The sequence below is a fragment of the Tursiops truncatus genome, chromosome 13 (assembly GCF_011762595.2).
Source record: "Tursiops truncatus isolate mTurTru1 chromosome 13, mTurTru1.mat.Y, whole genome shotgun sequence".
NCBI classification, from domain to species: Eukaryota; Metazoa; Chordata; class Mammalia; order Artiodactyla; family Delphinidae; genus Tursiops; species Tursiops truncatus.
The window spans coordinates 19,439,114-19,465,948 of record NC_047046.1 but is presented as its reverse complement, the minus strand read 5'-3'; the positions used below and the strand labels follow the sequence as shown (position 1 = coordinate 19,465,948).

The following is a 26,835-nucleotide window of genomic DNA, read 5'->3' as shown; positions in this document are numbered from 1 at the left end:
GCCTGGGAAGACTCATTTTTTTCCCCAGCTGTCCTCATGGGACGGCTCAGCTCAGGTGGAACTCCCTTCCATTAGCATCGCGTGACGTATGGGTGGTGGCTAATCAAGACGTTGCTCTGCCTGCCTCAGCCAGGGAGAGATGTGATGCACAGGACGTACTCCGAGCCTCTGGGAGACGGGTGCAGACACGAGCTAGGCGGGGGCACTGTGATTCTCTGAAGAGGGACTCCAGAAACATCTTGGGACCTTCTGCACCTGCCCCTCAGTCTACCCCAACAGGAAGAGGCTTGTAGCATACCTGCCTGATAAGGAGCCAGTGGCATTCCTGGGCATCCAGCCACACAGGCTCCAGGCTGGGTCCGAAAGAGTTACCCCTGGCTGAGCACCTACTATGTGCTGGGCACCATGGATACAGGGGAGAACAAGCGGGTGGGCCACCTGCCTGCATGGAGCTGACCGCCACGTCCATTTATAACCTCGATGGCCACCCTGGGGGTTAGGAGTTGTGAGCTCCGGGCACAGTGAGGAGGGGTGGCACACACAGTTGGGAGTAGCAGAGGTGGGTTCCAACCCCACAGCCAGCAGCACCCTTCTCTGGAAACTTCCTCCAAACTCTGTGATGAGATACAGAGTTAACAAGTGTCTCCAATGTCACCTTACCAGGTAACATCTGTCCCTTGGAGTCTAGGCTGATTCTGCCACTCACTAGCCACTCACTTGCCTTGGGATAGGCACCTAACTTCTCTAGGCCTCAGTTTCTTCAGCTGTACAATGGGGGGAAGCCAGGTCAACCCTGCAATGTTGCGGAGATAAGAGAGAGCTCCAGGAGGGCAAGAGTTTTTGTCTGTTGCATTCACTGCTCTATTCCTGTGCCTAGAGCAGTATCTGAGCACACAGCAGGCATTCAGTAAACATCTACTGAGTGAATGAGTGGAGTGCCAGAGCCCTAGCACATAGTAGGTGCTCACTATATACGTGTTGGACGAATGAGTGGACCTTGAGTCCTCTGGCGCATAGTAGGCATCTGATAAATGTCCATTAAGTGAACTGATGAACAAAAGAATATATACAAATACTGTAGCTTTGTGGTATAGTCTGAAGTCAGGGAGCCTGATTCCTCCAGCTCCGTCTTTCTTTCTCTAGATTGCTTTGGCTATTTGGGGTCTTTTGTGTTTCCATATAAATTAAAAAATTTTTTGCTCTAGTTCTGTGACAAATGCCATTGATAGTTTAATAGGGATTGCACTGAATCTGTAGATTGCCTTGGTATTACAGTCTTTTTGACAATATTGCCTCTTCCAATCCAAGAACATGATATATCTTTCCATCTGTTTGTGTTGTCTTCCATTTCTTTCATCAGCATCTTATAGTTTTCAGGGTAGAGGTCTTTTGTCTCCTTAGGTAGGTTTATTCCTAGGTATTTTATTCTTCTTGAGGCGATGGTAAATGGGATTGTTTCCTTAATTTCTCTTTCTGATCTTTCTTTGTTAGTGTATAGGAATGCAAGAGATTTCTGTATATTAATTTTGTATCCTGCAACTTTACTGAATTCATTGATTAGCTCTAGTAGTTTTCTGGTAGCGTCTTTAGGATTTCCTATGTATAGCATCATGTCATCTGCAAACAGTGACAGTTTCACTTCTTTTCCAATTTGGATTCCTTTTATTTCTTTTTCTCTAAGTATTGGTGGCTCACATGTACGAAGGCTTATTAGATAAATCAGGATATGATCATGCAGAAATGCTGCAATTTTTACTCTTTCTAACCTGCAAGGCTAAGAATCTGGGCTTCAGGAAGCAGACAGGCCTGGGTTCAAATCCTAGCTCTGTCCCTTACTAGCCAGGTACCTTGTGAAGCCTCGCTGTGACAGTGGGAACAGTAACTCCCAACCTCACAGAGACGACGTACGTCATCGGGACAGTCAGTACACATGAGCGTAGTGGCCCACGTACACCTCCACCTGCCCCCAGCTCTTCATGCCAGGTGGATTCTGGTGCAATTGAACTTGCATATGTATTACTTATTCATTTCAAAACATTACTACTAATAAATATATGTTTAAAATCTTAATGATTGTTTTTCAATTAACGGCCCCTCCCATCAGGTTAGATTAGATTGAGGATTGAGGACAGATGTTCAAGAATAAACAATTCCTAGGTCCGAGCCTGCTCTGAGCAGCACAGAAAAGGGGTGAGGATACCCAAGTGGTCTGTTCAGCCCCAGAGCAAGCCAGATGCTGACACACGTGTCTCCAAGTCGGGCCACACCCCCTCCCCGACAGGCCATCCTGTGAATGCAGCTCCATCGTCTTCTCTCTAGTGCCTACCACAGCAGAAGACATTCCATGAGCACCGGGTGAAGAAAAAAATGCAGGTACTTTGCATGTATCATCTCATCAGGATGTGGATGGTCACCCCATCTTGCAGATGAGGAAACTGAGGCTCACCAGTGAGAAGCCATCTGCTCGAGGCTCCCACTGCTCAGTGGCAGGGCCTGGATCTGAAGCCATTGTTTGCCCTTCCACAACATCACACCCCCCCCAGGTAGAAAGCTAAGAGGAAACCTCAACCACTGGAACTCATGTCTACACACATACATTGTTCAAAATCGACTGAGACACAATGAGTGAAACATAGAGAGGCTCAAGTCAGGGAGACACTGGCTTCACTGGCATTAGTCACAATCACACAGTAAAAACCAGAATTCCCAGGTCTGAGTCTGAGCAGAGCCTGAGCCAACGGTAACTACAGGAAACTCCAGGCAGATTTTTTTTTTTTTTTTTGCGGTACGCGGGCCTCTCACTGTTGTGGCCTCTCCCGTTGCGGAACACAGGCTCCGGACGCGCAGGCTCAGCGGCCATGGCCCACGGGCCCAGCCGCTCCGCGGCATGTGGGATCTTCCCGGACCGGGGCACGAACCCGTGTCCCCTGCATCGGCAGGCGGACGCTCAACCACTGCGCCACCAGGGAAGCCCTCGATGCAGATTTAATGACGCCATGAATCATCCCCAAAGACATGCTATCACCCCCCCCATTCTTCATCAACACCCTGAAATTAAAGAGGAAATTAAAAATGTATCGATGTTCTTTAACATCGAGGTCTGAATGGGAAACCAGAGGTCCTTTGAAGATGGCCTGAAGGTACTGTAACCGAGTCCAACACAGCAGTTGATGGTCTATAATAGAAGCTGACATGGTGCCCAACACTGTGCCTGATGCGGTAGGAAACACGAGACATGTATTAAATCCCTAGAGCGTGCAGGTGAATTCTGCATCATGAGAGCCACTGTATATTGCGCCTTTAGGCTCTGCAGACGTTATTCAATTTTATCCTCACGACGGTCCTCTAAGTCAGCAACTCTTATAATCTTCCTATTTCACAAATGAGGCTCAGGAAGGATAAGTAATTTGTCATGGAATAAACGGGAGAAACATGAATTTAAACTAAGGAATCCAGCTTCGGGATTCACGTGTCCTGACCACTCTACTCTGCTGCCAGCTACTGCCTTTGACTGTTCCACTTTACAGAGTTAGAAATGGAGGCTCAGAGGGCAGATGGAGAGGAAGGAGCAGAGCCGAGGCTCTCACCTCGGCCTCAATGAGTATGCATCAATACGATGCTCAGCTAGGTCCCTCACAGGAGAAGACGGGCTGCCTCAGCCTTTAGGAGGGCACACTGTGGGTGTGGACACAGGATCAGCCCACGCCGAAGGGTCAGCAGTGAGAGCAGCTCCAGGTACACTGGGAACCGTGGACTGTAAAACGCGGCAGGAGGCTGGCAAGGGAGAGGCGAGGGGCTGGGGCCTGGGGGCACAGCCTTTTTGAAGGCGGCGGGGCGCAGTCAGGCTTTCGGAAGAGGGGTAGGAGGAAGACACCCCAAGTAGAAGAGCCCTCCTACCAGCTGTTAGCTTATTCAGTGGTTTCTGCAAAACCCTGGACCGGCAAGGGCCTACATTTCACAGGCAGAGACACTAGGGCTTAGAAAGGCCACTCGGCTGAAGGGAGAGACTCGAAGCAAGGAGGCGGCCACGGGGGTGCGATGCCCAGGGAGGCCTGCTTGATGGCAAGCAGGAAAGTTGTGGAATAAGCAGCAGAGAGGCCCTCCGCCTGGTTATTTCTGGCCTGAAGATGCAGAGACTTGAGTCAGGAAGCAGACTCTGTAAATCCCCTATATCCCTTATAGTATAATGTTTTTATGAGGCAAGATAACTCTTAAGCCTTGCTTGCTGTTTTCTCTGATCTTAAGCAGGTGCTGAGTCCTTGACACTTAAAAAAAATGACCCATTAGCTGCCCTCAGTGGACACCTGCCCACGTATCTCCTGTGGGTCACCAGAATTTGCCTTGTCTCACCCACACATTCTTACTGGTCACCAGGTACTAGGACCAGTGGGTTTTGAACAGAGTTGCCATTAGAATCATGCCTGAAACTCTACCAAAAAAATCAGTTTCAATGGGAGCGGGGAGGTAAGGGGACCATTCTAGTTTAAAAGAGACTAAGGACTAATGGAAGATGTTAATAAGAGGGGAAACTGAGGGTAGGAAGACACAGACGGGGGAATATGGGCGCTCTGTTCTTTCAGCTCAATTTTCCTGTAAGTCTAAACGTTCTCTAAAAAAAGTCTATTTACTTTTTTTTTTAAGAGACAGACCCAAAGAAACAAAACAACGAGATGCAATGAGTGCCCTTAATAGGATTCTTCTTTCAAAAAGTACGGTGATACAACTTCAGAACAGTTGGGTTAATATGAATGTTGGATATCTTGGATGATACAGTGGATTTCTTCATCTTTTTAGCTGCAATGATGGTGCAAATAGTTAGGAAAAGTCCTTCTTCGCAGGATAAAGATGTGAAATTATCTTAAGGAGAGCTGTCATGATGTTTTCAACTTACTTTCACGTTGTTGGGCATAAAAAAAAATGTGTTTAGATATAGACAGAAGTAGAGACGAAGGTAAAGATAGAAATAAAGTCAATATGAAAAAAAAAACCATTGTCAAATTAAGGTGGAGGCTAGCAGAGTTGATGGTGCCCAGACACCTTCATTGTTTAAAAAAAAAAAAAGAAGAAGAAGAAGAAGGAGAAAGGAGGAGAGAGAGAGGGAAAGGGGAAGGAAAGGACACTTTACGGGTGATTCTACTGACTGATAAAAAAAAAAAAAGGAAAACATTTTTACTCGCCCTTCAGTGTTCAGCCCCACCGCAGCCACTTCCAGAAGCCTTCGCCCACCTCCCAGGCTGGGCTAGGGGTCTCCTCTGGTCCTACAGCCCCTGTGCTCCCCCACCCTCTATCCTATAATTGTTTGCTTGCTTGTTTTTAACTCCCAACAAGACTGTTAATTCTGAACTAGACTGTATTTTTCTTCTGTGAATTCCCAGGATCTAGAAGAGTCCCTTAAGGGAACTTTGTGGAGTGGAAACAGTGAAGGAATGGAGGAAAAGAAAGATGAGGGATTGTGGGAATGAAGAAAGAGGGGACAAAAGGCTCCATCTGCCTCATCTGGCTGCTTCATTCAGACCCCAGCAGCCCCACTTATGGGTCAGCCAAACCCACTTCTCTGAGATTAAAACCAAGAGATTCAAAACCAACTTCTAGTACACAACCTAGAGGGGATTCCTCCTACGTCGAAACCCAATCCAAAGCCTGGTTTTACTTCTAGAGAATTTTATCAACTTCAGAATTGAGAGGGAGCTGGAACCACATCTGGTTTGAACCCCTCATCGTCCCCCTGGAAAAACAGAGAAGGAGAGAGCCTCCGGGGTTCACAATCTGATGAGACGGGACAGTACTGGCTCTCAGACTTGAGCCTGCCCTCTGATACAACCTCCACAATGTCCTGAAAGAACAAACTGGGTATGTAAAGTAATCAAATCGGATTAGAGATTCAACTTGGGTTCAACAGATTTTAAATAAATGTTCAATGCTTTCTTTCACTTTCTATGCGTAGACATTAGCTCAGCTGAGTACTGTACAATGGCAATAACCACATAAAATCTCTGACTTCTTCATAACAGCACCCAGTTCATCATAAAAATGCATCTTTAGGCGAGTGGAAGTTACCCATCCATCCACTCCTCCTTTTAGCCATTCAGGATCATTTGTTGAGTGCCATGACGCCAGCTGCTGCTGACACTGAGGTGAATAAACCTTGCATTCAGGAAGCTTATAGTCTAGAGGGGAAGGCAGTTCACCAACGTATGACTGGAGGGAAGTACGAGTGACCCTGCATGTCCTCCTGGGCATGGAAACTAAGGAAGAAATGTTTACTGAGCAAAAGGAGTAGAAAAGTCTCACTCAGCATCCAGCTTGATAGTCTAGTTTGTATCAGAGAAAACTGCTACTTAGGAAAAACAGAAAAGCTAAATTTAAACTTAAAGGCATTGGAGAGTTCAAAAAATAGGCTTATCTAAACTCAGAGCAGAAATTAGGGTGGTGGTTACCTTTGAGTAAGGAGGAGGTCACGACTGGACCAGATACAAGAAGGTGTTAGGGGGCTAGCAACGGTCTGGTTTCAATTTTCGTAGTTATTACAAAGGTATGACCAATTTTTGAAAATTTCAAAAGTTGCAGTTTCCAGTATGTATGTTTTGATAAGTATACTTAACAAAAGTTTAGCTCAGTTAGAGAACCACAGACACTACAAGAACGTTCTGAACTATCAGTGATTAATCCAAATGGTTTTACGCAAACTTGCGTCTAACTTAGGTGAGCCTCAAAATTCCTGAAAGATTTGCAGATCTGTCGTATAAGACCTGGAGCTCTGGATAGAAAACAGCCCTCCTTCCCATGGAAGCCTGTCCAAGAGTGATGCTGGCTCCAAAGATAAACCCCGGACAGAGCCAGGCTTCTCCGGCTCCTCACTGGCTCAGGCCTTGGGTCCACGGTTAGTATGTTTGCATTGAAAATTTCCATGCTTCCAGTTTCCACATCTTGCCCACTAATCTTCTTAATACTGATAAAACTGAAAAGAACCCTTTTGTCCTAGGAAGACATAAAACCAGTTTCATGAGAGGCTCATTCATTAAGTACATTCAGGATGGATTAAAATGATCCTGAGCTTGGGGCTTCCCTGGTGGTGCAGCGGTTGAGAGTCCGCCTGCCAATGCAGGGGACGCAGGTTCGTGCCCCGGTCCGGGAAGATCCCACATGCCGCGGAGCGGCTGGGCCTGTGAGCCATGGCCGCTGGGACTGCACGTCCGGAGCCTGTGCTCCGCAACGGGAGAGACCACAGCGGTGAGAGGACTGCGCACCGCAAAAAGAAAAAAAAGATCCTGAGCTCTGGTTCTAAGAATGCAGAGACGAGTAAATAAATGTGCTATTGAAATAAGATTAGCAGTTGATGCTTAACCTACTTTGAGAACAAGCTGTTTTTAATGCCAAATATCATCCATTCACATTTACATAATTAATGAACTAATTACAAACGAGTCTTATCTAATCATTTAAGCAGGTCTCACATGACCCATCCTTGCCCCCACTTCTGCAGTAGAGTAACTGAATTTCCTTGAAAGCAATACAACTTTATTTGAAAGACAATACCTTAGGGCTTCCCAGGTGGCTCAGTGGTTAAGAATCCACCTGCCAATGCAGGGGACACAGGTTCGAGCCCTGGTCCCACATGCCGCAGAGCAACTAAGCCTGAGTGCCACAACTAATGAGCCTGCACTCTAGACCCCGCGAGCCACAACTACTGAGCCCACGTGCCACGACTACTGAAGCCCTTGCACCTAAAGCCCGTGCTCTGCAACAAGAGAAGCCACCGCAATGAGAAGCCCGCGCACCGCAACGAAGAGTAGCCCCCACTCACTGCGACTAGAGAAAGTCCGCGCACAGCAACAAAGACCCAACGCAGCCAAAAAAAGACAAAAAAACAAACGAAAAACCCCCTATAGTTTAGACCTTTTTACTGATTCAAGCCCGCCTTATCCTACATAAAAATCCACGGGGGTTGATCAAAGGAGGATGGTGGTGTCTAAATCTTTTGCTTTTTAAAAAAAATTTATTTATATGGTTAAGCTGGTGCGGGGTCTTGGCTGTGGCTTGGGCGCCTTAGTTGGGGTACTCGAACTCTCAGTTGCGGCATGCACGTGGGATCTAGTTCCCTGACCAGGGATCGAACCCCGGCCCCCTGCATTGGGAGGACGGAGTCCTATCCCTTGTGCCACCAGGGAAGTCCCTCTTTTGCTTTTAAACTAAGAACCACAAGCCAAGAGTATGGGGCTGCAAATGTTTACAGAAAGCAAATTTTTCCCTGAAAAAGGAAAAGTTGTAATGCCGTCTTTTAGCCAAATGAAAAAGCAGTTGTGTTAAATCAGTACCAAAGCAAATGATACGTACAACAGTAATTAGCGAAGATTACACAGTAATTAAAATCACGATGATTATGTGAGTGAGAATAATTTATACAATAATCTCCACGCTCACACTGCAATATGGTACAAGTCCAATAGCAACAGTGCAGAGCCATGTTTGGTAATAAATTCAAATCACAGCATCTCTAATTATGTGGTGACAGATCGGTCATTGAAACTGAGGGATAAATAAAGTCTCTGACCAGGATACACACAATTTTATTTGGACTTCCCAAGGCTACCAAATGGGGATCCCAAACACTCGAACACTCCCCATCCCTCCCCCAACAGAGGGAGCCCCAGACCATCAGGTTCCCCCACTATATTCCAAAAATTCTCGTTCCATGCTGCTAGCAACTCGCTCTGTGATACAAGACAGTTACCCTGTCTGGCAAAGCCACACTTGGCTCTTCATATCAGCATCATCCTTCTAATCACCCTATCGGAGTGATTAGAGAGGCCACCTAACTTCCAGCCACTGGTCATTTATTTGCTCAATGCATGTTTATTGAGCACCTAATACGTGCTAGACACCGTGGTGGGTGCTGAGGTAAGAAGGAAAAGAGAAAGCTTATGTCCTTAAACGGTTCACAGCCTAATGAGGGAGACAGACACCCAGACATATGATCCTAACATATTATGGAAAGTGCTATGGGAGAGGGAATCGTGGGGTCTGCAGAACCACGGCAGAGGGGCACGTGACCCAGCCAGGAAGTCAACCAAGTCTCCTGAGGCAGGTGACACTTGAGCTGAGTCACAAATAAGAGTTCATGGGCTTCCCTGGTGGCGCAGTGGTTGAGAGTCTGCCTGCCGATGCAGGGGACACGGGTTCAAGCCCTGGTCTGGGAGGATCCCACATGCTGCGGAGCAACTGGGCCCGTGAGCCACAACTACTGAGCCTGCGCGTCTGGAGCCTGTGCTCCGCAACGAGAGGCCGCAATAGTGAGAGGCCCGTGCACCGCGATGAAGAGTGGCCCCCGCTCACCGCAACTGGAGAAAGCCCTCGCACAGAAACGAAGACCCAACACAGCCAAAAATAAATAAATAAATTAATTAATTTAAAAAAACAAAACAAAAAACAAATAAGAGTTCATGAGGTTAAGAAACATGGGAAGGGGGTCCAGTCAGAGCGAAAACCATGGACACAGGACCAAGGGTGGGAAACAGCACAGCGTCTGAGGGAGCAGCATAAACCGTTCGGGGCACAAAGCATGAAGAAGAGATACAGGGAAATGAGACCAGAGAAGCAGAAAAGACCCAGGTCACAGAGGGCACGGGAAGCCCACTAAGGTGCCTGAATTCCATCCTGTTCTATCCTGTAAGGCAGAGGTCACACAAGGTTTTCTATAAAGGACAGACAGCATATATTTTTGGCTTTGGGGCCATACGATCCCTGTTGCAACTACTCAATTTTGCCATCATAATGCAAAGGCAGCCATAAAGAACATGTAAAATTAAAAAAAAAAAAAAACGAGCATGGCTGTTGGTCCAATAAAACTTCATTTACAAAAGCAGGTCAAGGGCCATAGTTTGCCTGTGGGTGGTGGTTGGCTGACTCCTGCCGCAGGTGACGGGAAGCCACCGAAAGCAGCTTTTCATTTGAGACAGATCATCCTGGCTGAAGCTCAGAGGATGGACTAGAGGAGGGTGGGGTCGGAAGGCCTTTGCCAGAGTCTAGACCAGAAGTGATGGTAGCCTGACTTCAAGGTGCTGACATGAGGATGGAGAGAAGTAAAAAGGGTCAAGAGTATTTGCTCGGCCACTTACCCGGTGGTCCAGAGGTTAAGACTCCATGCTTCCATTAGAGGGGACGTGGGTTCGATCCCAGGTTGGGGAAGTAAGATCCCACATGCCGCGCAGCCCAGCCCCCAAAAAAGCATTTGCTTAAAGGGGGGAGGGGCAGGATAAACAAGATTTAGGGATCAGCTGACGGGGGATGAGAGCCTCAGATGAGTCAAGGGCGCCAGCTTGGGTGGCTCTGTGGATGACAGAACCACCAAATGATACTGATGACACTGGTGGGGGAAAGGGAGGAGTCTCCCCTTGGATACGCTGGGTTCAGACCCCAGGGCGACATCCAGGTGGCGAGCTTCTAAAGGTAGGCGGTTAGATATGATATACGCGTTTGAAACCTGGGAGAATGTAAGAGCTGGAGGGCTAGATCTGGGGGTCATCCGCTTATGGTGAGGGAGTTAAAATCACAACAGGATTGCCTGGGACCAGGTGGAGAGAAAAACAGCAGGTGAGAGCAGCATCCCGGGATCCCCAGCACTGGCGGGGCTGGGGAGAAGTTTGGGGAGCTCCAAGGAGCAGAAACAGCTACAAGGCTGGGCAGGCAGGGAGTTCTGAGAAGTGTCTGACAGAGGCCAGTGCAGGAGAGAAGTCCAGAAAAAGATCAAGACTGGAGAACGTCCCCTGGTGTGTCCCTTTGGGAGCCGCTGACACGGTGAGAAAAGTTTCAGTGCAGTGGTGGGGGCAGGCTCAGGGCTGGAGGAAAGTGAGGCAGAAACGTGAGGTGAGTGAAGACGGTGCATGTGGGCCTTGCTTTGAAGAAGCTTGGCTCCAAAGGGAAGGGAAAGGTGATGGGTGAGGACACAGTTAGAACGGGGAGGACCCGAAGGTGTTTATAACCTGTGGAGGAAGGACAACCAGAAAGGCAGAAGCTGAGGATGCAGGAGAGAGAGGGGATGCTGGGCACACTGCAGGGGAGAAGGGGCAGCGGGATACGGATTCGACTTGAACAGGACTGGATCTTATCTTCTGAGACCGGAGGGTAGACGAGGGCAGAGAGAGATGGATTTATAGACACCACAGAAGTTCAGGCCATGATTTTCTTTTCTTTGAATGAACCAGGAGTTTAGGGTGTCTCCTTAGAGTGAGGAATCAGGGCTGGAGGAAAGTCAGGATGGTTTGGAATAACTGTCCAGTAAAATGAAAGAAACAACGGACCAGTGATAAGACATCAGCATCTGAACAGCTGGTTCAATTAATGCCCATCAGTGCGTGGACCCTGCAGAACTGTGTGAGTGACCAAGGCTGGGGTTCTGTGGGACGTGGGGATGGGGCTCTAGACAGAAATGGGGCTTGGACCTGCCTTGGAAAGCCTGAGGTGCTGTGAGGCCCAGAGGGGAGAGGAGAGAAGCCTTTCCTGGAGCACTCTTCCGGCAGGGCAATGGCCTGGAGGGCAGGAGGGAGAGGCCAGGCACCCTGCAGGGCCGGGGAGAGCATACCAGCCCTGGACGCCCTGGTACCACCCGCAGCCAGCCGTCAAGAGAGACTCCGGAGCCGAGCGTGGCTGCCACCACCAAGCCCGTGAACTCCCTCCCCCGGGGCCACAGAGGTAATTTAGCGTCTCCGTCACCAGTAGCTCTTGCATTTATCAGCGGCAGCTGCATGATTCCTGGGCTGGAAATCATAAAGCTTTAGGTGTATTTCTCTTGTGCTGACATCCCCTTATAAATAATACAAGGAATGCTTTTATTTTTTTGGCAGAAGACTGCTTTCTCTCTCTCTTCTCTTTTTAGAGTGACCTTCTGTCTCAGTCAAGTTTGGGAATGCCCAAGGGACTCATATCTTGGGCCCTGTGATGGGCCAGGGAAGACGGGGGGCGTGAGAGCACACAGGAGCCTTGCATGCTATCCTGCCTCCTCGCACAAACAACGCCCGGATGATCTGGTAGCATCTAGTCAAGTTTAAAAAGCAAATTCCCTTTGACCCAGAGAATCATTTGCCCGTGTGCATAAGGACGTGTGCTTTTTTTAAAAAAAAGGCTTACAGGTTAATAGCAAATATCCTGAACTCAACTAAAAGTGAAACAAGAAGACTGCAGTTTAGTAAACCCATGGCATCAGTTAAAGTTCTTCTGCAGGAATGTAAAAGAATGAGATAGACTTATGTGGACTGATAGGGAAAGATCTCCATGGTATATTGTTGAGGGAAAGAAGCACTTCGTAAGAATTTAGAGCATAATATACATAAAATAACATCATACCATTTATGTGTTTTAAAAGCCCACAAAAATGCTATGTATTTGCTACAAGTACATGTATGTTTATAAATACACAGAGAAAGATGTGGAAGGATACACACCAAACTGAAGACGATGGATACCTTTGGGAAGGGAACTGAGGTTAGGGTGGTAGCCAGGAGGACTGTAGCCTTCTCAGATATATTCTAAGTTCTTAAAAGGGAGAAGGATTTACAGATTATAAAGCTGGAGGTCAAGGAACCTGAACTCTGGGTTAGTCCTTACTATAAGCTTAGGTAAGATATTTCCTTCTGCAGACCTCAGTTTTTCCCATTTATATAATGAGAGAATTGGACTAAATAATCCGGTGGTCCCTTCGAACTCACAAGTTCTAGAACCTTTAAATTGTAAACGTATTGCAAGGACAGGGCTTAAAATTTTCAGGGCTTAATGCCATGGAATCTGGCACTCAGTAGGCACTTAATAAACATCTTTTGAATGGATGTTGAATGTTGAATAAGGATCCTTATACAGTTTTAATATTAGTAACAGGCCAGCTCTTTGCCAGTAAACTCTGCCAGGTGAGCGATCCACCTCCTGGATAAAAGTCAGAGTCATGGCAGTGTGGCAAACACAAATACAGGCTTCGGAGGCGTTCAAACCTGGGTTCAAATCCTGCCTCTTTCACTTACTTGCTGAATGACACGGAGCAAATTTCTGACCCTGAGTCACAGTCAATGATGAGCTGTGACCAAGTACAGTTAGTATTTCTGCTCAAGTGTTGATGTTATGGTCAGCTATTCATTCAACAAACATTTATAGAGCACCATCTGTGTGCCAGCCCAAGGGACACCAACATGAAGAAAACTGACAAGGAGCTTATGGTCTCTTCTTGCCTCCTGCCCCACTGCTGCCCTTGGTGCAGGACCCTCTGCTCTGAACTGCAGCTGGACAAGCCTGAGGACTTGGAGGGGGAGCAGGCAGGAAAAGGGGTACTAGGCTCTAGACAGGGCTGCCTGGAGGCGCTGCCCGAGGTGCAGCTACAGGAACTGGGGTGTGGCCGTCTTTGCCTCAGTCAGTCGTTCCCTAACCTCTCGGCCTCAGGTCCCTCTTGTGCGACATGGGGGTAATGACATCAGTCTCCTGGGGTTACTCTGGGCATCAGCTAGACACCAACACTAATAAGGCAGCTAATTTTCTTGAGCTCTTTCTAGGGCTATGAGTGCATCCTCTCGTTAACCCTGACAATGATCTACTCACAAGGAAACACGAACAGAGAAGTTAAGCAACTCGCCCCAAACTTACGGTTACCAGGGGGGAATGGTGTTGGGGGGGAGGGATAAATTGGGAGATTGGGACTGACATATCCACACTACTATATATAAAATAGATGACTAATAAGGACCTGCTGTATAACACAGGGAACTCTACTCAGTACTCTGTGATGGCCTATGTGGGAAAAGAACCCAAAAAAGAGTGGATACATGTATATGTATAACGGATTCACTTTGCTGTCCATCTGAAACTAACACAACACTGTGAATCAACTATACTCCAATAAAAATTATTAAAAAAACACAAAAATTTGCCCCAAATCTCGCAGCTTCAGAGGAGCGAATGTGGGATTGGAGGCCGGATGCTGTGACTTCAGTCCGTGTTCTGAAACCACTGCGGCCTCCCACCTCCCGCTCACACGGGTGCCAAGCAACTCAGGGCATAATTCCTTACCATGCAGCCTAATATAATTATACTTGTGCAACTTGGGTACTATGCTAATGAGCTCTCACATTCCTCCAGTTCTGCTTCTGCTGCCTTATACACTGGCTGATGGGGAAAAACAGAGGTATTCAGTTATCAGGAGAGAAAAAGTCCTCATCATTTGAGTTCATAGAGGACATGACTCTTTCTCCACACAGGTCTTTGTTTTTAACTAAGAGCAGTAATCAGATAAGCTTGCTTTAATTAACTCCCCCAATGCACCCCATTCTCAGAGCCTCCCTTTGATATTTTCGACATCAAACCTTTCAGCCTAAGATTATCAGCAGACATATGCCAGATATTTGCCATTTCCTGAACATGCCCGAAAGCTTGGAGTGAACTTCCACCCCTTTCTTTTTGTAGAGACAACTCCCTGCTTCAGAGCAAACACGTTTCAAGTCAGGAAGGGGTTGTCTGGGTTTGCACCATTAGTTTGTGATTTTTCTTTCTATCTTATCACATTGGTTCCTCTGTTATCACACAAGCATTTGTGTGCATTTCATCTTAACTACGTATCTGCTTAATCCATAATTTCTGATTTATGGCCATTAGCTCCTAATTACAAGAGGGCTGCCCTTGAAAAGGAAAACCACACGAGCTGAGCGGAATGGAGCTGAAAAGCAAGAGGAAAGATGGATTGAAGTCCTACAGCGAAGGCTGAGCCCTGGGGCCCATCTGTTGGAGCAACATTGTTGCCAGTCCTATAGATTTGTGAGGGTCCCATCTCAGGCTGTGGCTGAATGTGTCTCCTTCTATGGTAGGAAAAAAATATAAAACTCTGACATTCAAACAAAGCTGAAATTTCTGAGGAGGAAATCATCCAGCCTAACAGTTTTTATATGGACTCCCCATTAAAAGAAAAACAAACCAAAAAACTTTAAGTAAATATGTTTATAGAGAAAACTTTAAATCCAGAACTATCTGTAAGTGGAAAACTAGTGGGATTTGCCTTAGCTAGAAAACAACTATAATAAATCCACAGCTATTTTTAAAAATGTTCACCCCCTGCTATTTAAAATCATCTGGAAAACTGTGCTTTAGGGACGGCTGTATTAGATTCTCATCACTTCACCTGTTTGGAGCAGCAAACACAATGTTATTTCCTGTTTTACAGGTGAGGAAGTGAAGGCTCAGAGAGGGTAACTGGTCTGCCTAAAGTCACACGGCTAGGAAGTGGCAGGGTCATACCTCAAACTGGACCATGCTTGTCCTTGGCTAGGACAGAGGAAATGGAAGACTTGAACAGCAACCGTCAAAGCCTGAGATTCTTTCAGCTATTGGTCATCCAGAGGCAGCAGGGAGATACTCTTACCTAGGGCTGAGGATACAGCTGCTGATGGCTGACTGTCGAGAGGGGGTCCTCACCGTGTCTGTGGCCAGGGACAGAGTACAACTCAACCAGGACTGCAGACTGCCCTCTGGCTGGGAGCTGAGGATGGAGACGTTATCTCTAGAACCAGAATGCAAGATATTGTCAACATGATGACAACTACAGTAACAGCAATAACTAGATAGTCACCCCTTAGCATGAGCCAGGCATTGTGCTAAGTGCTGACATGCATAACTTTAATCAGTGCTCACAATACCGTCCCTGAGAGGTGGGAGCCAGTGCTGCATCTCTTACCTAGATGAGAGTAACGGGATTTGGGGAGGTCAGCTTGGGTCTTGACTAAGGTCACCCAATTCCAACGCCCGTGCTGATAACCACTGCTCTTCCTTGGGAAGATAAACACTCTAATACAGATGCTGAGGTATCTCTAATTTTGGAGTAAAGTTTGGCACTGAATTGCATACCAAATGATATGGTCACGGAATATGTCAAGTGTGAAGGCCTTAACTCCTTGCCTACCTAAGCTGGAATGTCTTTGGGGACAGAGACTTAATTGTAGGCCCCCTATTACTGAAAGCAGCACAGGGAGAGGCCTGTGTGGGCCTCTCATTGCTCTGGGTATTCAACGATTGTTTTCTGGTTGATATGTTTTCTGGTTGATATATTCACTCAAATATATATTATATATAATATATAATAAATTTATACATTGATATATACACAAATTTGTTTGTTTGTTTATAGAGCACTCTATGCCAGGCACCATGGGAAGGAACTATAAACATGAACCCAACATTGACCCTGCCCTCAAGACCCCATTTTAGCAGAGTAGACATCTATATAAAGAACCGTAAAAGAAAATTATCAATGCTGTAGATAAAGACAAGATAGGTTCCAAGGAGGACAAGGAGGGAGCCTTGATTTGCTTCTTGGAGGCATAAAGGAAGGAATCAAATAGTGGCAGTTGAGCTACATCTTGTTTGAAGGTTAGGGCTTGGCTACACAGGCCTGGAAGGAACAGCACACACATAGGTACGTAAGGCACGGATGATATGGAAAGCAGGAGCCCCAGGTGGAGGGGGAAGTAAGGGTCAGAATGTGCAGGGCTCAAATGTCAGTCTAAAAAGTCTCTTCTGAGGCAACGGGGAGCCACTGACGGTGTCTGAGAACGGTGGCATGGTAAGTCATGGGCTTCTCTTTGTCTGCGAGAAGTTGGATGTTCAGTAGTACACCCCCGGGGCTATATGTTATGACTATGGAGTAAGAGCTCTCACGGGCACTGTGGATAACTCTCCAGGTGGGTGTGGATGTTTCTTCTGCAAACTGGACACAGAGGGTCAGGGGCTCGTCTTGGGCTTTGGTGTAATTGGCTCAGTTCTACTCAGGGTTAACTTACGTCTCTTTTCTGCCACTGCCGCTACAATCCACTGCTGTCTGGACACTGGAAGAAGGCACAAGAAAGAGTCTGTTATCCTTGTGCTGCCAGGGGCTGGGGAAGAACCCAGTCTTTGACGTTAAATAAACTTGGGTTTGAGTCCCACCTCCAACCTTTGCCACTGTGTGATCTTAGGCAAGTCACTTGTCTTCTCTGAGCCTCGTGTGGTCTTCTGTAAAATGTAGCTAATAATCGCCTTCTCCCCCAGAGTTGTGGAGCAGACTGAGATAACCCTTATAAAGATCTCAGCATGGCTCTTGGCAAACAAGCAATGTTAATTAAAGGGTAGCAACCATTACCACTCCTCTTGTTTTAGTACAACTAGTACTGCTATTAATAGCATCATAATTGTCAATGAGCATTTGCTCTATATTCTTTGCGAGTGCTTGCGAATCAGACACGGGGATGCGGTGGTCGGCTTTCCCAGTGCATTCTGGGAAACTCTGAGCTAATTACAATAGTTAGCTATTGTCTTGGGAGCATCCCTTGATTCAACAAATACGCATTACACACGATCCCACTAACCACCTTGCCAGTCTCCCTCCTGGAGTTGAGGAAGCTGACACCCTTGTCCAAGGTCACGCAGCTTTGAATCCCCCAGGTCTGTAAGAGCTACTCAGCTCATGCTCTTAACCAGAGTGCAACCACCCAGTGTACGGGTGTAGACACCCAAACCACAAACCTCAGACACCTGAGCCGTCATTTTAATCCTGGTTCCTCAGGCCGGGACCGCCCAGCTTTATTTTTCAGTGAAATCTGGGCAATTCCTTCCCAGAAACCCTGTCACTTCCTCTGAAGGATGCACCTGCAGCTCCTTGGTCCCTACCCTCAAGGGCCAGTCACTCTTGGGGTCTCTACTAACACCTATTCATCCCCACCAGACTGAAAGAGTCCCTCACAGGCCAAGAACACATCATATTTGTCCCTTTAGCCCCAGGGCAAAGGCTAGAGCAGAAGTTCTCTCAGAGAATGCCTGGTGAATCCAATAGAAGAGGGGTCTGTAAATGACGGCCATGGGCCAAATCTAGCCTACACATCTGCTCCTATAAATAAAGTTTTATTGGAACACAGCCACCCCCACTCATTTGCATTCTGTCCACTACTGCTTTTGCTCCACGGTGGCAGAGCAGAGTAGTTGCAACAGAGACCACATTGTCTGAAAAGCCTGAAATGTTTACTATCTGGCCTTTTAAAGAAAAATTTGTCGACCTCTCCAGTATTAACAAAAAGCATCTTTTGTGAACGACCTCTTGAGAGGCAGAATAATGACCCCACAGATGTCAACATCCTAATCCCTAATCCCAAGAACCTATGACTGTGTTTCCTGACATGTTAAAAAGGGCTGTGCAGATGTGGTTAAGGTTAAGGATCTTGAGACAGGGAGGTTATCCCGGATTATTGGGGTGGGCCCAGTCTAATGACTCCAATCCTTAAAAGCAGAGACCTTTTCCCAGATGTGGTCAGAGGGACACGTGGCTATGGAAGAAGAGTCAGAGATGCAACATTTCTGGCTTTGAGGATGGAAGGGGCCACAAGCCAAGGAATGTGGGTAAACTCTAGAAGCTGGAAAAGGCAAGGAAATGGATTCTCCTCTAGAGTTTCCAGAGGAACACAGCTCTGCTGACACCTTGATTTTAGCCCAGGGAGATTAGACTGGATTTCTAATGAACAGAACTGTAAGTTAATAAGCCATAAAATTTGAGCTAATTTGCTATGACAGCAATAGAAAACCCCTGCAATAGAATAAAAGTATCTTTGTGAGTGACCCTAAATCTTCTTGAGGATCTATATAAATTTTTTCTGATTCGGCTTTTAAACAAACTATTTAAAAATACTTAAAAACTTTAACTGAAGTGGACAGTGTGAGTAGAACCAGCTTTATTCCTGCTGGTGGCCTGAGTCTCTTCTTAGGCTCTATGCAGTGGGGCTGCAGAAGGAACACCAGGCTGGGAGGAAAGGCAACTGAATCCTCGTGTTCTCACTGTGTGGCCTTGGCCTCCTCTCTTCCCTGTTTGGGGTGTCCGGTGTGTGAAATGAGGCGTTTGAGCCAAGATGCTCGGATGCTTAAAAATTATGTGCAGTGGAGAGGATGCACTTAGGCCCCTAGAGCAGGAGTCCTGGGCCTTTTATGAGCATTTTTTAAAAAGATTTATTTTTATTTACTTATTTAGGCTGCACCAGGACTTAGCTGCAGCAGGCGGGATCTTCTTTTTCAGTTGTGGCATGTGGACTGTTAGCTGCAGCATGCGTGCACAGAGTCCTACTCACTGGACCACCAGGGAAGTCCCTACGAGCATCTTTTATGAAGACCATGGAACTTCCATTTGCCCAAACGCACAAACACAGACCCAAATTTTAGTGCAGTATCTGAGGGTTCAGAGTATAATCTCTAGAACTCGTGTGTGGACACCCCCTCCCTCGACCTACTAGTTCACAGACCCCAGTTAAGGACACTGGTTCCAGCTGACCAACGAAGCTAAAATGTGGTAGGCAAGGGTCCTGGGAAGCGGAGGGAGGGGTTTGCGTGAACAGGGCTACATCTTCTGAAACGCTCATAGAAAGACAAAAGAACTGAAGGGTCTTGCGGCCCAAGCTGTAGCGTTCACAACAGTGTGGCATGCGCCTTAAAAACAGAGAGGGTGAGTTGTACCTGGAACAAGGTTTCTCGTGCCCGCAAGCAGGGAGGAAGGACAAACACGGGCCGCAGTGGGGGTGGGACTTGAGGCATGACGATAGAGAGGGAGGGGCTTCAGGCCCATTTCCCACCCCAGGAGTCCATGACCCTGATTACAAGAGGGTGTGCCCAGAGATCCTGGTGGGTGCCTGGGCAAGCTAATGTCTCCATAATCCTAAGGCAACTGGCCTTGAACTCTGTAGGAGACAAGGTCTGGGCAGCTGGCCATACTTCCTCACCCACTTCATTGGTTCAATCTTTAATTGAACCCAGCACAGGAATGTCTGCAGAGCACAATGCAACTAACCAAGGTGCAGGCTGGTGTTAATTCAACTGGCACAACTGGACATCTCAAAGTAAATGAGTCTCTAGTCTGGGGGGAAAGAGCCCTTTCAGAAGGGAGCAAATTCAAACACTGAGTCCACCCATGGGGAAACGTCCTCTCTCACTCTGATCAGAGGACGGCTGTACTTCAACCTAAGCTAGAATTTTCTATAGGAGTTTGCTTTGGTGTAAAAGAGGGGATTCTTCTTAAAGGAGTTTCAAACCCACTGACCCTTCCACCACAAGAAAGAGTCTCTGGACTTCAAGCTCCATGAGGCAGATCCACGTTTGCCTGTTCGCGACCATACCTCCTGCCCTAACATGGGAGGTTCTCATCGATGATGATGATGATGGTGATGATGATGATGATGTTGTTTATCTGTTGGGTGGGCAAGCAGAGGCCCAGGAAGGGCAGGTGACCTGTCCATGGTCCTGATCTCCTTGGCAGTGCAGCCAGCACTGGAACATATGTGGTGCCTGGTTTTCCCCTCATCTCCTGACACGTGGTCAGTGGTTCTTTCTCTTGCCTTGGTGCATGTGACTTTTCAAGAGGAAGTTGGGCCAGGCACTTGTGGACAGGGGGATTGCTGATGAGCAAGAGAAGTTACTAAATGTCTTCTGTTGTATTCCTTTCAGGGGAGTCTTCACTAGACAACTCCAGCCTGAATGCAAACGTTGCCTGGGAAGTAACACATGAATGCACTGGTACCACATCACAGTGACAGACACAAGTTCACCAGAATGACAGGCCAGTTCCTTGGCAGAGAACAAAGGCCTTGACAACAGAAAGGGGAAAGATGGGGTACGTCTGACATGACAGCAGAGCTTAGTCACTGGAGGTGTGGGTGATGGGGTCAACCTGGAAATCAAATCCCGGCCCCATCACTTACTGTGTGAGCTGGGGCCAGTTTCTTGACCTCTCTAAGCTCCAGTTTCCTCTTCTGTAAACCGGGGGTGATAATGGTTACCAACCTCAGAGAGTTGCTGTGAGAACTATGTACGTGAGACAGGTAGGCTGCATGGCCTGGCACAAAGTAAGTCCTCAGGAAAGACTATTAGCACAATGATCACGATGCCCTGTAATGCCAGAGTGGATAAAGCAGTTTGGAGCCCTCGTTCCCCACGAACCCCACTAGTTGGGTATCCAGGCCTTCCAAGCTAGAAAGATGCTTAGAAAGACAGGTGTCCTCTGTGGCATCACTTAAATGTGCTGTTCTGCATGAGGGCCCTGTGATGTAGCTTGGATGTCTTAGAATAACGGAGAAGTGCTTTAAGCTCTTCCTTCTAAGCAAAATTAGGAGATAAGAGAGTTGTGGGAAAAGAGACGTGGGGAGTCCCAGAGCCCGTCCTACTTCGTAGCAGGGACCGTTACAGTCTGACCAGAGCCTGGGCCCACTGATGAGTAAGTTAACTCAGAATTATGCCCTCAGTGGCAGCGGCAATCTTTGGTTAGACCCAGATCTTTCTACCTGTCCCACCGCAGCCTTGTTTTAGCCAAGTTAAAAGGATGTATGTTGGAAAATGTACAACTTACACTCAACACAGCAACAGAGGACTCCTTTCCAGGGCCTTCATCTCAGATGGGGCCAGCTGGCGTGGAGACATTCCTGGCTGACCCAGGAGTCAGGGGTCATCCACTGACCTCTCGACACTCCCCCTCCCAACCCAAACTCCCAGCCAAGGTGATGACAGGGCAGCTGCAGACCCTGGGCCAGGAGCAGATGGGGCTGTCAGCTGCCGCACCCCTCCCTCCACGAGTAATGAGCAGGCGCCAGGCCCGGGGGAACAGCGGAAAGCATTTCTCCATTAATCTAAGGAGGTTGACACCACAGTCTAAGTTACTCCGCCAGGGCCCTGGTGTAGGCGGGTACGTGTTTAAATGCTGCCGCACTGGCCGCCTGGCTTTCTGAGCACGTAGCCACGTTTCCAGCCTGGAAGGCCCGTTACACTTGGATCTAATACCCAACATGGGGAAATGTGACTTTTCATAATTTGAACAAGTCTCCCAAAGAAATTCACCTCCAGCTGAAGCACCAATCGCTCTCTCTCCCAGGGTGGGTTTGAATCCTAATTGAGAGCTCAGTTTGGAGACAGACCTTGGCCCAATCCCTCAGGCTCCAATCCAACCCTCTTTCCCCAGGTGATGAGGCAATGAAGAGGGGAGTGCAGGGCTGAGCTGTCAGGAATGGGCAGGAGCTCGGGCTGGCCCTGGGGCAGGAACTGGGGCTCTGCTCTGCACGCGGCTCTAGGACCCAGTGGTGCGCTGTATTTCTTTGCATTGTTGATAACCAATTTAGCTGTGCTGCGGCCAGACAGCGTGGTTTGCATGACACTAATCCTCCGAAATTGAGACTTGAGAAGTGCTGAGGCTTCTCTGTGGCCACTTTTCCCCAGTCTTCCCCCACTCCTATGCTATTATTGAAACCCACGCTCTGTGGAAGTTCCAAGTCTAAGTTACAAGACAGCGAGTCAGGACCGAGGCCTACTGGGCATTAGGAGATGCTTCCCGAAAACCACCCTGGGCTCAGGGCCGGCTTCACAGGCTTACAGCCCGTGCCCAGAGGGGCCTGTGCTTGGTGTGACACTCTGCTGTGACTGCCTGGAATTCCGAACCGATTCTGAACAAGAAGCCCCACGTTCTCCTTCCACGGTGGACCCACAGATGGTGCCCGTCAGTCCTGCCCGGGGTTCGGGGGCGCTTCACGGGGACACGGTGGGCTTCCATGGGCCACTTCGAAAGGGGAAGACAGGTGGGAGAGAGGGAAGGAGCAAGAGGAAGAGAGCCTTTCTTTCCCACTGATCTCACTCGGGCACACTGGTCAACCCTCACTTCCTAGAACATTCCTCATTTGCCCTGACTCACTTTTCTCCAGAGCTCCCGCGTCTGGCTCCTTCTTTTTTTTTTTTTTTTTTGCGGTACGCGGGCCTCTCACTGTTGTGGCCTCTCCCGTTGCGGAGCACAGGCTCCGGACGCGCAGGCTCAGTGGCCATGGCTCACGGGCCCAGCTGCTCCGCGGCATGTGGGATCCTCCCAGACCGGGGCACGAACCCATGTGCCCTGCATCGGCAGGTGGACTCTCAACCACTGTGCTACTAGGGAAGCCCTGGCTCCTTCTTTTAATCCAGGTTTCAGTTCAGTTCTTCCTCTCAGAGAGGCCATGTCTACCTCCCGTGTCATTCATCAGAGCTCTGCATTCTCTGTCTTTGTAATTCCTACTGTATCCCAGCATTTTATTCATCAGTCTGTCCACTGTATTCATGGGCGGGGACACACACACACACACACACACACACACACACACACGCGCGCGCGCGCGCACTCGCTCATCACAATGTGGGTTCCACGAAGGCAGAGACCATATCTGTGCTCTCCTCCCTCACTACTCCCTCAGGAATTTAACTTCCGCCTGACCTCGGGCAAGTTATTCAATCTCCCTGTATCGCGAAGATGGAGAAACATGATAACAAGAAGCGTGGAATAAGACAGACACTCGGCGCAGTGTCTGGTGTGGACCACGCAGAATCAATCACATGAATGAATGAATGGAACTGATGACGGCTGAGCCCCTGCCAGGTAAAAGGCACTAAACCTGGGTCAGATTCTTTCACTTACTTCTTATTATCAACCCGTCTTACAAATGAAGAGACTGAGGCTCAGAGAGGTTGAAAAACTCACAGAAGGTCATGCAGACATGAACCGCTGGATCCCTGACTGGAAATGAGGCTGGTTGAAATGCAGCGCCTGCGCCCTCCCCAAGCTGCCTCCACTTCCAGTTGCAAGAACCCCATGCATCGCCTGGGCTCTTCCAGGTACAAGATGCATTTCTTCACACCTGGGGTTCTATGATCATTTCACCCCTCGCACAACCCTGAGACGCAGGTGAGGGCCCCTCCAGTGTCGGGAAGCATGAGTCAGGTACTGGGCGGACACTGGAGATTCGGACGAGGAAAAGGCACCAGACGTCCAGGCGAGACGAAGATGTAAAGCCCCAGAGACAAAAGATCGTGAAAATGCAGACAGAAAGCTAGGGTTCAGATTGGATCCCTGGGGGCCCAGGGACTAGAGCTCAGAAAAGGTGGATGGGAACCAGGGGGTGAGCATGAGGCTTGTCACCTGGAGCAAAGACAGATAAAAATATCTCCTATTAGGAGAGGGTGCAGGCAGGGTCCCTTTCAGGCCTGAGGGGACCCCCTATAAACAGAGACCAGAGCGATGTCTGTAACCACCTGTGACCTCACTGCCAGGACCTCATGCGCCAGGTGAGAACCTGCTCCTCGTTCTTTGTCACACCTTCTGTCCAGCGTGTCCCTGCACCTCCAAGCCCGGACTCTCTGCCTCTTTCCAATCTTGTTATTTTTAGAATTTTTATTGTTTATTAGAAAAGCAATCTATTGCTATGCAAGTACAAATGGTTTAAAAGTTTTGCTCATTCACACACACACAAAAGAACACAAAATACTAGTATATACAGCCATTAATTCCCATTATGATTAATGCAAAAGTCCTAGCATTTCTATTAACGGAGAGGCCAGCCAAGCATCGAGCGGGTAATACTGACGCCAGGGGTTTGTAATTACAGATGTTAGTTCTGTTATGACACTAATAAAACTGGAGGAGGGGAGGCGGAGGGGGTTCTTGAACGTGACCCTGAGCTGGAAGCAGCTGCAGCATCAGTATTAGCCGTTTCACCAGCAGTTTGGCAGCTGTGGAAACCTTCAGGGCGTGGCAGAAATCCTTACAATGTTTGCGTGGGAGCCATTTTTGCACAAACTGAGGATGTTTGAGATAAAGCCCTTGACTTAGAGGCTAGAACATGGCAAGTCCACTGGGCCTCTGTCACACCGATGCTGAGAATGAACATCTTCATGGGAAAGTCGGAGGCTACACGCTGCTGAGCAGCTGTCACCAGCCCAGGACTGCATCAAGGAGAGAATGTGCTCACGGCCTCCTATCGAGGCATAAAGTACATGACTTATACGAGCAAAATCTCCCAAAGAGGACGCGAGTACAGCTAGGGACGTGTGTGCATGCTCCTTGCAGAAATTTGAGAAAATCTACATAAGCCTGAAAAAAATAAAAATTTAGGTCACCAGTAATGCCTTCCCAATGTATTAGAACGTTGGTGTGTTTCCTTCCAGTCTTTTTTCTGGACTGGGCGTGGTCAGCTCTAACACAGATGCCTGGTTCTTCCCACGGGCTGGACCACAGCCCACACACAACTCTCTCTCCTCCCCTGCTGCCCGGCTCACCCACACCTCCCACCAGTCGGCAGCTGGCCCTGCCCACACCCCAGTAAGAGGTGGCTGGCTGGTTCCCGGGAGGAACCACACCTGACGGGTAACTCGGGGTATCCCGCCCCTGTCTCATTGTCTGCACAAAGAAAACGTCTCTCCCTGTCGCCCAGGCTTTGCTGCAGAGGCTGACATGGAGGTAGACACGCCACAGCAAGATGCGCAGCTATGATTTCCAGAGACATAACGTGTCAAGGCTACAGAGGGAGCTCAGGGCGACAGGATGCCACGGGCCATCCGCAGGGTGACAGCCAGGGTTGTGTGCCCGCCGGGACACCTCCAACCACTCCCAGCGGGGCAGCCCACTCGTGGCCTGTGCAGCCTGAGACTTGGCTGGAGTCGGCGGGAGGCGGCCTATCTGTCTTCTGAGGCAGGAGAGAAGCCCTGACATTGAAGCTGAGGGCCAACGCTCTAATCTTGCACCCTTGACCAGCTGCTGCCTCTGTGAAATAACACTCATTATCCTGTGCAGACACAGCCCACACTCCTGCAGCACTTACATGCCCCGACGCTGGTCACCTAGTGACTCACTCCACCCTCACGCACAAGCTACGAGGCGGGGAGTGAGCGGAGTATACGGAACGTCCCCTCTGTAGGTCAACAGGGGTCAACTCTTGGCCATTTCATGTGGTTTGCCCGGTAGTGCTATGTCCACTTTACAGATGAGGGAATTAGGCCCAGACTGGATGTGTGACCTGCCCGAGATCACACACTGGAGGACACTTTGCAGCCATTTCTCCAGACTGTCTCCCCAAAGGCTCGGCGAACTGGGCTCTAGGCGTTTGGCGGTAACACGGAGACGTCACCACCAGCGGGGAAGCGTCCTGCCTCTGCTCGCCTGAGGCGGCCAGTTATTCCTCCCACGCCCTGGTGCGCCTGAGTCCCCGGACCCCCAGACCTGAGAGGGGCAGCACTGCCCACCGGAGGCTGCAGAGCTCCCCAGGGTGCAGCCCACCTGCCACGCCCAGCCCCAGCCGCCTCCTGGTAGCTTACCTCTCCGTGTCGCTGTCGCTGGATACCACCTCTTCCAAGGCTGCCTGCAGGTCGGCGATCCGCCGGATGGACGTCTCCAGGTCTGTCTGGAGTGTCTGTCTCACTGCGGCGAGCTCCTCCACGTACTTCTCCTGGAGACAGAGACCACAGCACACGCTGGCCTTGGGCGAGACCCCCACCCGCCTACGAGAGCTCTGGGGAGGAGCCTGGAGCTCACTGGGACCCTGCGACGTGGCGCGTGCCCACGAGGGGCTCTCTCTATGGACAGGCTCGTGGACCCTCAGATGCTCCGGATTTTACAGAGGAGGAAGTGGATGCCTGGGGGCTCCAGGGCACGGCCCCGCACAGAGCCCACTCACCCACACGGGGGGTGCCGGCCCCAAGTGGACACCCTGGATAGATGGGTCAATGGATGAGTCAATGTATGTTTCCCAGGAGAGTTGCGGAGGCTGGTTCTGGAAGCGGAGTCCCTGTCCCAGGGATGGATGTGGAGCGGGAGATTGGGGGGAGGGCAGAACAAGAACGGGTCCCTCACAGCTCTGTCACCTAGACCCCCCCAACGTTCCATCCTCAAAGGCAGCAAAAGGCAAAGATGGAAACCCCAGTGGGGGTCCCCGCGGAGCCGGCCGGCACCGCTGGCGCTCACTGAGACCTTTCCACGCCCAGCACTGTGCTCAGCGTTTCACGCTCCTGGCCTCACTCACTCCTCACAAG

At 49.0% G+C, this 26,835-nt stretch overlaps 1 protein-coding gene across 1 annotated transcript in view; it reads right to left on the bottom strand.

The window, feature by feature from the left end:
* MYO18B (myosin XVIIIB) overlaps positions 1 to 26,835 on the bottom strand; it is a 221,001-nt gene that overhangs the window by 7,268 nt on the left and 186,898 nt on the right. Inside the window, exons 39-41 of the mRNA XM_033837911.2 lie at positions 26,122 to 26,252; positions 16,800 to 16,844; positions 15,386 to 15,523 (exon numbers count right to left, since the gene is read on the bottom strand). Coding sequence (XP_033693802.1) covers positions 15,386 to 15,523; positions 16,800 to 16,844; positions 26,122 to 26,252 — 314 coding nt within the window. The remainder of the gene's footprint in view (positions 1 to 15,385; positions 15,524 to 16,799; positions 16,845 to 26,121; positions 26,253 to 26,835) is intronic.